General features: G+C 38.5%; 1 protein-coding gene across 11 annotated transcripts in view; it reads right to left on the bottom strand.

Moving 5' to 3' along the window:
• Clasp2 (cytoplasmic linker associated protein 2) overlaps positions 1-12,956 on the bottom strand; it is a 167,683-nt gene that overhangs the window by 50,174 nt on the left and 104,553 nt on the right. For all 11 annotated transcript variants that reach the window (XM_035444029.1, XM_027415277.2, XM_035444030.1 and 8 more), the window contains 3 exons: positions 6,744-6,914; positions 4,688-4,795; positions 8-114 (listed from right to left, as the gene is read on the bottom strand). In XM_035444029.1, coding sequence (XP_035299920.1) covers positions 8-114; positions 4,688-4,795; positions 6,744-6,914 — 386 coding nt within the window. The remainder of the gene's footprint in view (positions 1-7; positions 115-4,687; positions 4,796-6,743; positions 6,915-12,956) is intronic.

Genomic DNA, 12,956 nt, shown 5'->3' with positions numbered 1-12,956 from the left:
AAAGTACCAAGGCATCAGCTACGGCTTCCTCCACATCTGAGCCTGTGTTTAGAACTCGCATGGCACTGACAGAGGATGACAACCGGCTTGACTGGCTGATCCCATATCCCGGACCTAATTCACCAGAAAAAGGAAAAACAGCTTTCAGACAGTCACGGATGTAACAATGCAAGGGGTTGGGGGTGGCATTCAACTCTTATTAAGGGGGAAGGAAAAAAAACCAATGGGACAAAGCATTTTAAAAGCAATATTCTATTCTTCTGGGCACAATAAGGTTTTGGTCAAGCAAAAGGGAAAAAGCAATCAAAATTATTGATAAACGAGAAACAAATTTAAACAACCACTGTTTACTTGATAAAACAGGGAGACGATGGCTCTGCCAATACAGGAAAGGCTCCCCAAATGAAGCAAACTGTAAAGTAACAAACCCAGTGCTATGAAACCACACCAGCAACTCACCACAAAAAATGGCTCTAATTATAACCTCTCCTCCTGGACAATGATTTCATTGTTTAGCTAAAACAGACTGTTCAATAACCATTAAGTGATTACTATGTGCCCAATGGTCTGACACGTATAAACAAACTAGAGATGAATTCTCACCCACCCACTAACTGTTTTGTATACCTCTGTTTACAATTAAAACACTTCATCCACCATTTTGGTTTTTTTTTTTTTAACACACATATAAAGATGAAGTACATAACTGAGAACATAAAACAATTCTATATTTAAAAATGACGCAAGTTGCACCAAAACAAAAAAAGAAAAAAAAAAAGAAAGAAAAGAAAAAGAACAAACAAAAAACAACGCCCATCTGCCAGTTAGAAAAATGCTAAGGTTGCTAAAGGAAGGATAGTTACTTGGGGGAAAAAACAACAAGCGATTTATTATCTAAAATATTAGATTTAAATAATGCAAATTAACTTTAAAATGAATATTATGTGATGAAAATGGAAAAGAACAAAATCTGGGATGAATGCAGAGATGATAGTGAAAATGTACTCATCCTTCACCTGAGGCCCCATACACATCGGGGGCGTAGAGGGCACCAGTGGATCTGGAATGGTGTCTGGAGGCTGGAATAACAGGACCATACAAACCTCATCTATCACCACAGAAACAAGGAATAGTGGCAGCACTACTGTCAGGCAAGGAGAGTTAGTTAACAGTGGTGTTACTCTTTATATTTAACGATCAGAGTATCGCCACATGTAGCAACTGAACATTAACTACCATTGCAAGATCACCCCTGACACAAATAGAAATTATCCTAAGTGGACAGACATAGGCCTGTAGGAGACAAAAAAGGCAAGTATTCAAATGGAGGGAAATGTCAAAAGTACAAGCATGAAAACAGAACAAAAACAAACACTTGTAGTAAAAAAAAACCAAAAAAACAAAAAAAAAAACCACTATGGTAACTAATAATAATCTTATCTCCTTTACTCTCAACGACAGTGAGAGCTATTATTTCAATTTTACAGGTCTGAAATTTTGTGCCCTTCCATTCATATGTTAAAATCCTGGACCCCACATGTTAAAAGGTAGGTGGTGCCTCTAAGATGCAATCTGGTCATGAGAGCAAGGTACATCTAAGGCAGACTCCAAAGAGCCAAGCAGTTCCTTCTCCAGAGGACACCACCATAAGATCCACAAGCCAGGGGCCCTCAGCAGACAATGGATGGCGCCTTCAATCTGGACATCTTAGCCTCCAGAACCATGAGAATAAATCCTGTTCACTTAATAGTATCAAGTCTATAGCATGTTATAGCAGCCTGGGCAGACTAACACAGATGGGGAATCAGAGCACAGAGGCTGATTTATGTGATGAAAACCACACCACTAAGTGCTATACTCACTATCTGTATTCTTTCAAGACCCTTGTTTTCAGAAAAAACACGGAAAATGTTCTGATTATTCAAAAATCATTTACTTCACTTACGTTAATGTGCATCTTATTCACAACAGTCCACAGATTATGAGTTCTGCATTTGGTAATGGACTATTGAAAGATGGAAGCTTGAGCATCAAAAAAAGTATCAATAACCTAGTAAAAACCCCTTAAAATCTGTAATGAATTCCCCTAAATATCACTCTATAACCTAAATTTAACATACTTTGCATTTTAGACCTCTGTTCAGATTTTGACAGCACATGAAGCTGATCCTTGTCTTACACCCAGAAATAATCACATAAATGAATTTTAATGAAATACATAGCTTTCACTTTAAGTTCATCCTCCTCAGTTATTAGTGAGAGATGTTAACTATTTTATATAACAGGAATCACTTTTGCCTCTTCTACAGGATGGCGGTCATGAACAGTAAATTCATCAAAGAGACTTCGGGAAAGGATTAGACAGAGAATAGTGCACAAATAGCTAGGAAGTACTGAAAGCTGGTACTAATAAGCCAGTAGGTAACTCTACTACCTAGTTTTAATATTATGTAATGGAATAGTCTAAAACTTCGAGGAAAGATCTGAGCCATGACGTGGAAATGCCTCATGGCTGGGAACCTTTGAAAACTTCTCAGGAGTCAACACACACTTTGGTCCAAGACAGTAAGTACTCAGTATCACAAATATGACTACAGTTTATGCAAGTAAGAGGTATGAAGTATGTGGCTACAATATACATAAGAGGTATTATGCATGTGGCTATAATATAGAACACCTTTTTTTGACTCTTGCTTCCTGAGATAAACAGAAATGGAAGAGGTAAGGTCCAGGGAAGTAGAACTTTGCTCAGCACTGACTTCCTGCATTTTCAAATCTTTACACTAGCTTTGTGATATGGAGTCTGTGTGACAAGCTATAGAATCCATGTATGAGATACAGGGACTGTGGCACAAGCTATGGAACCCATGTGTTGAGTATAAATATTCAAAGCCACAGAGGACAAGAGACTCTATCAACTCAGGATGATTAGGAGTGACTACAGAGTACAGAAGATGGGAACGGTAAGGACAGCATACTCTTTGGTTTGCTACCCCTGTGAAACAAACAGGACTAATCAGCCTCCTGAATGCTGGGTTTCAGCATAGGCCATTTTTATGCAAATAATGGGATTACAGAAGCATTCCTGAAAACTGACCTAGGGACTGAAAAAAAAATCGTCTAGCAAAGTCAATTAAAAGGTTTTAGCATCTTTCTTTATCCCAATAGAAATACTGAGAATCAGGAAATAGCTGCTTATAGCAATAAATCTAATTTGTCAAATGAAAGCTTTGAAATTAATCTAGAATATTAATGGCCTAGCTAAGTATGATGGTATAATCTTATAACTCCAGGACTCAGAAAGTTAAAGTAGGAGGATCACATGTTCAAAGTTAGCCTTGGCCACATAGATAGCTTAAGGCCAGCCTGAGCTATATAAAGTAATCTCTCTCTCTCTCTCTCTCTCTCTCTCTCTCTCTCTCTCTCTCTCTCTCTCTCTCTCCTCCCTCCTTCCTTCAGTATGGTTTCGTGATATTTTATTTAATTTTACATGTATGGATGTTGGCCTCCATATGTGTCTGTGCACCATGTGTGTACCTGGTACCCTTGCTGGCCAGAAAAAGATGCTGGACCCCTAGAACTGGAGTTACAGACAGTGTGAGTCACCATGTAAGTTCTAGGAGCTGAACCTGGGTCCTCTGGTGGAGCAGTCAGTACCCTAACCTCTGACCATCTCTCCAGCCCCATACATTTGGTTTCTTCCTGACACATTTCCTATCAGTTTAGTAATAGCATTATATAAATGCAAATACTATTAAAGACTGTTTTTATGGTAAGCCACGGGAAAAAAGAATAGCATGGTGATGGAAGGGAGGATGGCCATGGTAATTAACTGAATGCTTGCTTTGGGTCCCGATTGCCTTTCAAGTATTTTGTTACTGTATACAAACTTCCAAACATTCCTAATTTTTATTCATACACTATTATCCTTATTTTACAGAAAAGGAGATCCAGGCATGAAAAGGGTACAGAGAAAAAATTTAAACATTCTCAAACCAAAATATTCTGCTTCACCAGTTATCCTGGAAACATTAAGGCCTTAAAAAACATTTCATACTTTTATAATGGTGGCAAATATAGTATAATCAAAATTACAACACACACACACAAAAATCAGAAATAAGTGATATGACCTTAGCAACATGGCAATTAAACTACAAAATAATATAAAATGTCAATCGTTCCCTATGATGAGGAGTTCATGTCACTTTGTAGTTGTCTTTCTAGAAGACTACATTAAATGATCTAATTTGAAGTCAGTTTGTCTGTTTAAAAGGAATAAATTTATTTAATCAAACTAGTCTATACTTTATTTGTAGGTAAATGTTTAATAATTAAAATATGTTCTAATTCTCATGTTTTGAATTCATTCTTTCCTTTTTTGTCTTCTTAGAGAGATGTATGTAGGCTGGGTTGATCTCAATCATGATCTTGACTCAGCCTCCTTAGTGCAGAAATTGAATTTGATATTGTGAGTTTATATCTATATGGCACTGACCTGACTGTGATAGAAGTCACTTATATAATGACTTGACTTGCTCATTTAAGGTAAGTTACAAGGGCCAGAATGGGAGAGCAAAGATACAATTGATGAAGAACACTGAATTCCAGGACGATGGAGGTCTCCAGATGGTGACACCTCACTCACTGGGAAAGCAGTGTGCCTCACACCTGCTCAGACACTTACCAAGGGGCTGAAAAGAGCGGACCGGGCTCGTGTCCCTGCTGCTCTCTCGACTAGCTTCCCTGCTACAGCCTTGACTCACACTCGGTCGAGGAATACGACTGCTCCGGGCTACCATCAAACAGCAGCAGCATAGAAAGAGGAAACAGAAGGCAGAAGTCAGGCTTTCCAAACTTTAAGTTTCATTTTTTTGAGAACTGATTAATAATAAGTTTGTCTGATTTGGGGCTTAAAATAAATTGCTTTTACTTTTTTCTCTTTTGGGACCAAGTCTCTGGACCCACGGAACCCAGACTAGTCTCAAACTCACCATGTAGCTTTCAAGTCATATGTCTTTTTTCACTCCTCATGGATAAAAACAAGAAATACAAATAGAGAGGGAAAAGTGCCAGAAAAATCTGAGTACTGACTGAAGGTATAATGAAGAATCTAACTAGGCAGTGGTAATGCACCCATTTAATCTCAGCACCCAGAAGGCAGGGAGGCAGGTGGATCTCTGTGAGTTCCAGGCCTACCTGGTCTACAGAGAGAGTTCCAAGATAGCCTAGGCTACACAGAGAAACTCTGTCTGGGGGAAAAAAAAAAAAAAACAGGAAAAGGAAAAAAAAAAGAATAAAATAATCTAAAATAATGTCTAGGAAACTAAAAGAAACAAGTTAGTGAGGATGCAATCCCAGAAGTCCTTGGTGTGACTAAGTCTGTAGGCCCAAAGGAAGTCTCCAGCTCTTAACTGAATAAAGACTTTTTTAATGCAGTGACAAAATCCCAGACTCCTAAACATCACTTCTGAGGGATTTATCTGAGAAAATGTATGAGGCAAAGCAAAAGAGTAAGTCAAGAAAAATGAGACCATCCAAGAACGAGTCCATCCAACCCTGCAAAGCAGTGAAAGGGAATGTCAGAGTGACATTCTTGACACAGGACCAGGCCACAGCCCACACAAAGGAAGATATAACTGCAAAGCAAGAAGTTCCACCCATCATGAGTCTTACTGAGAGGACAATGTCACCAAGGATATGAGAAGAAAATATGGCTTTTATAAAGTTTTAAAAATAAAAGACAGAAAGTCAGAAATTGTTGGGATAACATCCAGGAAAAGCCTCACTGAGTAAAGAAGCAGCCAGATGTGGCCTGATTTGAGCTACTGGAAGGGCTCTGAGCAGAAAGTGCGGAAGAAGTGTCCCTTCCCACACTCTGCAGCACTTAGCACTCAGGGTACTCTTAGGAAGAGGTGGGGCCATGGCATACTGTGTCCTGATAACAAACTTTATTCATAACATAATAAATATTTTATAACTTATTTCTGTCTTTAAAATAATTTGTAAGAGACAGAGTCTTACTTTGTAGCCCAGGCTGACTTAAAATTCACTATACTTCTGCCTCTGCCCCAGGATTAATCACTACGCCCAGGCATCAGTCACTATGCCAAAAGGTTCACAGCTAAAAAAATAAATGTATTTAGCTGGCCGTAGTGGTGCACACCTTTAATTCCAGCACTTGGGAGGCAGAGGCAGGTGGATCTCTGTGAGCTCCAGGCCAGCATGGTCTAGACTGAGTTCCTAGACAGCCAGGGCTACAGAGTCTAAAACCATGGTTCAACAAATAAACAAAGCAACAAAAAATCCCCCCAAAAGTTGTGTGTGTGTGTGTGTGTGTGTGTGTGTGTGTGTGTGCGCGCACATGTGTGAGACTGCCTAAAGAGGCCAGAAGATGGTGCCAGAACCCTTGGAACCAGAGTTGCAGGTGTTGCGAGCTGCCCAGAATGGATGGTGAGAACCAAACTCAGGTCTTATGAAAGAGCACCAACTGTTCTTATGCCCTGAACCATGTTTCAACATTAAATGTTATAAAAGTTAGGTAATCCCTGTCAAGCTTCATCTCTTAAGTTTGATGGAACTGGTAGAGAATGGGTCCCGTAAGATGCCCTCTGACCTCCGTGTGTGCTTGTGTGTGTACGCACATTTCAACAGTCAATTCATACCCTATACTTCAATAACCTAGACTTTAATTCTCCTTGAACTTTCAAAGAGGCCAAAGATGACACCTCACAGAATCTTACCCACTGAAAGCCTAGATGGGCTGGCCTCTCTGCTGCAGCCCTGGCTCCTTGGTATCTTGCTTCTCTTCTGGGCTGAAGCTGAATTGACCAGGACTCGTTGGGCACCAGAGCTCACAGTAGAGAGGGCTGTTGTGGTTAGAACTCTTCCTGGAGACCCAGATCGGCTGCCAGCTAAACAGGAAACACATATAAAAATATGCAAATGTTGATGCCAAGGGAACTTGCAAGGATACAAGAAAATTGTGGCACTATGTTAGGTCCTAAACCAAAGAAATGGACTGAGTAAGATTTATGTACAAACAACGTGCTGGGGAAAATGTGCTGTGTACACCAGCACTGAAGAATAAACTACACAAGCCTATGTTTGGTAATGGCAATACTACCGGGGTTTTTTAAGACAAACAGTAAAAAGATCCCCAGAGAAATCCCATTATCTGACACTGTGTTTGTTAAGATAAAGATGCTCTGTGGAAAAGCATTACTTAAAAGGATGTAAACTCTTAATTCTATCACTACTATTATTTGTGTTGCATACATAACAATGACAACTTGCTTTTTCTTAAAATAATTTGCCTCATGAAGTAGCTCTGGTCAAGGTCAGTTGGTGTTATTCTTATTTTGAAATTTTATAAAATGAAAAACTGTGCTGCTTTTGAATTTGGTAAACGAAGGTTCTTTCTGCAGTGGGCAGTGATTAATGCAGAAACTCCTAACTATTAGGATCTTAGAATAAGGAACTGCTGGGACTTCTCTATTAAGCTCCCCCATATACAAGGTTCAGGAGACACTGCAGAAGGCATTATGGGAAGAATGTAAGGGATGGGGGAAGTAGTGGTGTGAAATGTAGTCTGGGGACACAACACAACTACTGTATTCACTAGCTGACAGCAGCTTGGGTAACCTGCACTTGACCCATCCAGTTAACACAGGTCAGCACAGAGAGAGGAAGAGCTCCTGAGGCCCAACCCAAAAGCTCCTGAAGAGCTTTTGGCAGTCAATGGCTACTGGAGAAGGAAGGGAGAGTTAATTTTCTTTCTCCATGGTGTGGCCCCTAGTAGGTCACCCTCTCACACACACATCCTTGCACATTCTGGTAGCATTAATAGGACTCAGCCAGTTATTTAGGTAGAGGTAGAAGAAAAAGATGAACTGGGAAGAAAGGTAGGGGAGACTATATGATTGAGATACATAGTATCCAATGTATGAGATTGTCAAAGAATAAATAAAAGCACTAAATTCAAACTACATGTTGACAAAATTGGACCATTTGAGAAAGAGAAAAAAATTTTTTTTTCTATTTGAAGGCAGAGAGATCTTGGTTGACCACATTCTAGGACACACAAGTACTAAGGGTAAACCAGAACTCTAAGGGAAATGTCAAAGGAGACAGAGATATAGTCAGGAGGATAGAGAGGGACAGCCAGAAAAACTCTCAGAGATCTGGGTATGGATTTAGCAACACTAAGAAATGCATGTTTAGATAGAGCAGTCTTGAATATCTTAGGTTGGTCTACGATTTGAAGTGAGCCCTCCTGCTTCTACCTCCTAGGTGGTAGGGATTGTAGGCATACACAACCCTACTTAGGAGAAACCATTTTTAAACTAGAAACATATGGGCTAACTTTTTAAAGGGGGGGGAATGACTGTCAATTGAAGTGCTTTATGTGTATACTGAATAAGAAAATGGATCAGATAGCTCAAAGACAGAATCTAAATGAATCGTAATATTATAGAAAAGTTAAACTTGCATTTAAATAGACCTTCAGGGGAAACATTTTCTCTTTGCTACCCATATTTATTACACTGTAAGAGTCACTGCTCACACTGCACAATCTTACTCAATTGTGTCATTTACAACAAGCAGATTAAAGACTCAAATGCCAATGGGAATGAACACTGGCTGTCAAAAATGACAGTGTACAAGGCAGGAATTACAGAGGACTGTCTCATCGTCCTTATAGAGGAAGCCATTTTTAATTCTAGCCAGCTGTCTTAAAGTAACTTTAAGGAGTTCTTGGGAACTTTCAAAAACAAAAGCTTTAAAAGCTCCTGATTATGTTACTCTATGCAGGTTAACAGCATGAACAAGCTGGATGTGGTCTGCTGTGATCCTTATTGTTATGTTTTCTGGGCATGGTTTGTGTAGTCCAATTCAATTCTTGGCTAGTTCTTAAATGTTATCAGCACACACATAAAAAACATATTCCACTGGGGATAGGAATATTATAAAATGAAGAATCAATGCTTCCTTTACTTATTGAGTAGAAGACTTCTAAATTATAGGGAAATTACTCATCTACTTTAAAAAATGATTGTTTGTTCAAAAGTTTCACGATGTTTCAGGTTAAGAATCTTCAAATCTGATTTCTTTCTCCCTTGAAGGATAGTTGAGGCGTCTGTTTTCTCCATGCAATATCTAAACATACACACAAAAACACCCAAACACCCAACATGCCACAAACTCACAATGCAAGATAGGCCAATGAAAGTTAAGAAAAAACTCGCAATGATATTAAAAACATGACAAACTGAGAATATACAGTATGAATTCTGTGAAAACCAGTAATAAATTGTGTGGGTGGAGGTACTGGAAGTAAAAACAAGAAAACTCCTTGAAATGTGGGTCTATTCAGCAGACAGAAAACGTGCGGTTTAAGAGCATATTGACTACTCTTTGTACTTTGCATTTACCAATTGATTAAAAGTATGCAAGTTCACTCTCTAGATATTTAAGCACACTCAGGACTTCTCTTTAATGAATGACATTGGCTGTGCTTATTTTATGTAAGCACTACCCTCTCCTCTCCTAGGAGACCGGAAAATTTCTAGCACCTATAACTTGGAATTACTTATATTTAAAATAAAATACTGAGGCTCTTTCTCTAGTAGAGCCACTACAGAATTGAAGAAAAGGGCATGCTCACCCCAGAGTATAGTATGGAAGAGAAATGCCCCAGAAGCAAAACTTGAAGTTAGATAACTATTTCTTTTTCCTGTTGCAGAATTTCAAAATATGTCCCTCTCTTCTTAATATTTATATCTGTAGAGTCAACTTGGATAGTTTAAAATTTTTAGGACTTTCATGATATCAGAAAGACAGGCCAAAGGGAACTCATGACTACCAGTTTTCGCTTCAGTACAATCACAGAACAGTGGACTGTTACCTAATAGGAATTTCTGCTGAATAGAACTCATTCTTGTTCATGAAAATAGGTGACCACACAGCAGGTGCACACATAAAGTCTATAGATTCTTACCACCAACAGTATTAGCAGATTGTGATCCTGAACAAGTGTAAGGCAGAATTAGGGTAAGGGTTATAATCCACGAAGAGGGGAAGAGCAGTTTAAAATGGATGGCAGATGAAAATAACAAAGCTTTAGTCAGTTCTCAGGAAAAAAAACAAACAAACAAACAAACAAAAAAAACAAACCTAACACACAAAAAGAGCAAACTTTAAAAAAATTCCATAGCACAAATGTCTGTCACAGAAGCAGCACACTTAACAGTGTTTACAGTATGTACAAAGCAGATGAAGTGAAACTGCAAAAGTCAATGCCCATTCTTCAGCTTGTCCATTATTGTTAAATGCTTACAATTTTATTACTTAAACATTTAATTGAAAATTAGATATAGGAACAAATATCACTTCTTACAGCTGAAGAAAGAAGGGGATGAAAAAGCTACGAATTTAATCTTTCTTAAGATTCACAGAAAAGCAAGAGGTGGGGGAAGGAGAAAGCTGCCGACAGGTCGTACATCATCTGTACAAAACCAGTCACTACCAACAGAGTGAGGGCACACTTTTGTTCTAACAGGAAATCTGCAAGTCTCTCCATTAGGCCTGCTTTCATTTATTCTGTGAACCTAAACACACCTGCTTTGATCCAAGAGATTCTCTTTTTTTCCCCCTAGATGATCATACAAAACCATGCAGCCCCTCATGAGTCCCCAGAGCAAAGTGAAGATGGAGGGCACAGTGACACTCCTGTGCAAATGTGCTGTGAAGAACTTGCATTCAAATCTCACATCTGTTAAATAAACAATCTGAAATGGACACATACTCATTCAAATAAATAAGCAAGCAAACAAATAAAATCTTCCTAACATGATCTACCACCTGCATGATTTTATAGTGGGAATGTCTTTGGATCTTAAAGTCCTATGAGGTTTAACAAGCTAAATGTAAAATAATTCTGTTTTTCACTGGTGATCTGAAGTTGCAATGATTGAAAAAGAGGGTCACAACAAAGGCTAAGAATTCAGAAAATTATCTCACAATTAAGTTTTATCCTTAAATCCTGAGCATGGACACTGTGATATCTTTATTTTTCTTTATGTTTTAAACATTCTAACTTCAGAGCTTACCTGTTTCATGAGGGCAGTAAGAATATCAAGGTATAGAAATATGAAATATGAAATACAGCAACATGAATTTCAGTTTTCATTTTATTAGGAATAATAACAAGGGCAATCTTTGAGATTTATGTATTTATTTAATGTACGCTGGTGTTTGACATATAATATATATATATATATATATATATATATATATATATATATATATATTTATTCTGTGTGAGGGTGCTGCCATCTCCTGGAACTGGAGTTACAGACAGTTGTGAGCTGCCAAGTGGGCACCAGGAATTGAATCCAGGTCCTTTCCAAGAACAGCCAGTGCTCTTAACTGCTCAACTTCCTCTCTCGCCCCACGAGGACAATCTTATCAACTAAGAGTCATGGCAGTTACTCTTGAGCAGTCCCTGTTTTAACTGCATTAGATATGCTCTATCATTTGATGCTCATGACAATCCCATGAGGTAGATGCTATTATCCTTTTCTTTTTATGGATAGGTACAGAGGAATACGAGAACTTTAACCTAGAAGAGCCAGGACTCCACCTTGGACAATAAAGCTCAGAAGTCGTCAAACTTGTCTATAGCACAGACCACTCAGTGATCAAATCCAGTACATCTGTGGTGGTACACGAGACCTGTACCTCCATCAAGCTCCCAGGCTGTACTGATGTTGGTCTGGGCAGCACACAAGGAAAAGGGAGGCTACACTGCTAATTGATATGCTCTAGGAATCACTTCAGAAGCTCACAGACTCACAGGAGAATGTGGTATTATCATTCACTTTTGATATGTCAGAGAAAAGCCCTTGCCTTATAGGAAGGACGATGTGTCATTCTGGCTGTTTGTAAATAGTTTTCATTTTGAAAACAAATTCTGCCAAATCCTCCTGCTTATTTTTTGACTCCTGCAGAAAGCTTCCAACGATAGTCTGCTGGACATTGTCTTGCTAGAAAGAGGTGGCATTATGACATATGTACTCAAGTGCCCTGGAGCCTTTCTGAACTTTATCTCTGCTTGTTCCCTGGCCCATCATCCCAGGATCCAGGAATAAGGCTGATAAAACAAATGGGACATCTACAACCTGACAATAATCTTTAAACACATTCTTTTTCTTTTATAATTTATTTTTATTTTTTATGTACTTTGGTGTGAAGATGTCAGATCTCCTGGAACTGGAGTTATAGACAGTTGTGAGCTGCCATGTGGGTGCTGGGAATTGGACCTGGGTCCTTTGGAAGAGCAGCCAGTGCTCTTAACCTATCAGTCATCTCTCCAGCCCTAAACCAATTCTTTTCAAATAACAGACTATTCATTTTACCTAGTCCTAATATTGTGCTTTTCAAGTGTTCTTTTAAGGAACTCAGTGACCAGTGAAAGAGTAAGAACATAAATCTCAATGTCATATGAAATTCACCAGAACTGGTTACTTCAGTCTATTTTTTCTCTCATTATAAGTCAGAATATATTTGCCCAAAACACTAACCAAAATTTAAGATGATCTAACAAATTTGGGGGAGAATAAAAAGATACTTATCTGTCTTTGCATAGTGTCTTCTAGTTAGAAACAGATGTTATCTAATACTTAAAAATTATTTTGCCTCTAATGGCACAATTTTCTACACCTGCAAGTTTCTGAGTAGAATGTGAACCTTGACTTTAAAGATCTGTGTTTAAAGTATCTCCATGCAAACATCTGAATAAAAGATGAAGGTTTTCTTTCTAAGAGGTGGAGGTCAATGATATGTTCCTAATAACACAAACACAAGACAACACCCACTCAAAAAAAATCCCAAACATGCACAACAACTGACCCAAAACATTAAAAAAATACCTTCATTTTTGTCAGGTGATGATG

Source organism: Cricetulus griseus, chromosome 4, assembly GCF_003668045.3.
Source record: "Cricetulus griseus strain 17A/GY chromosome 4, alternate assembly CriGri-PICRH-1.0, whole genome shotgun sequence".
Taxonomy (NCBI): domain Eukaryota; kingdom Metazoa; phylum Chordata; class Mammalia; order Rodentia; family Cricetidae; genus Cricetulus; species Cricetulus griseus.
Note: the sequence above shows the minus strand (reverse complement) of the source record. Positions and strands in the feature narration are given on the sequence as shown.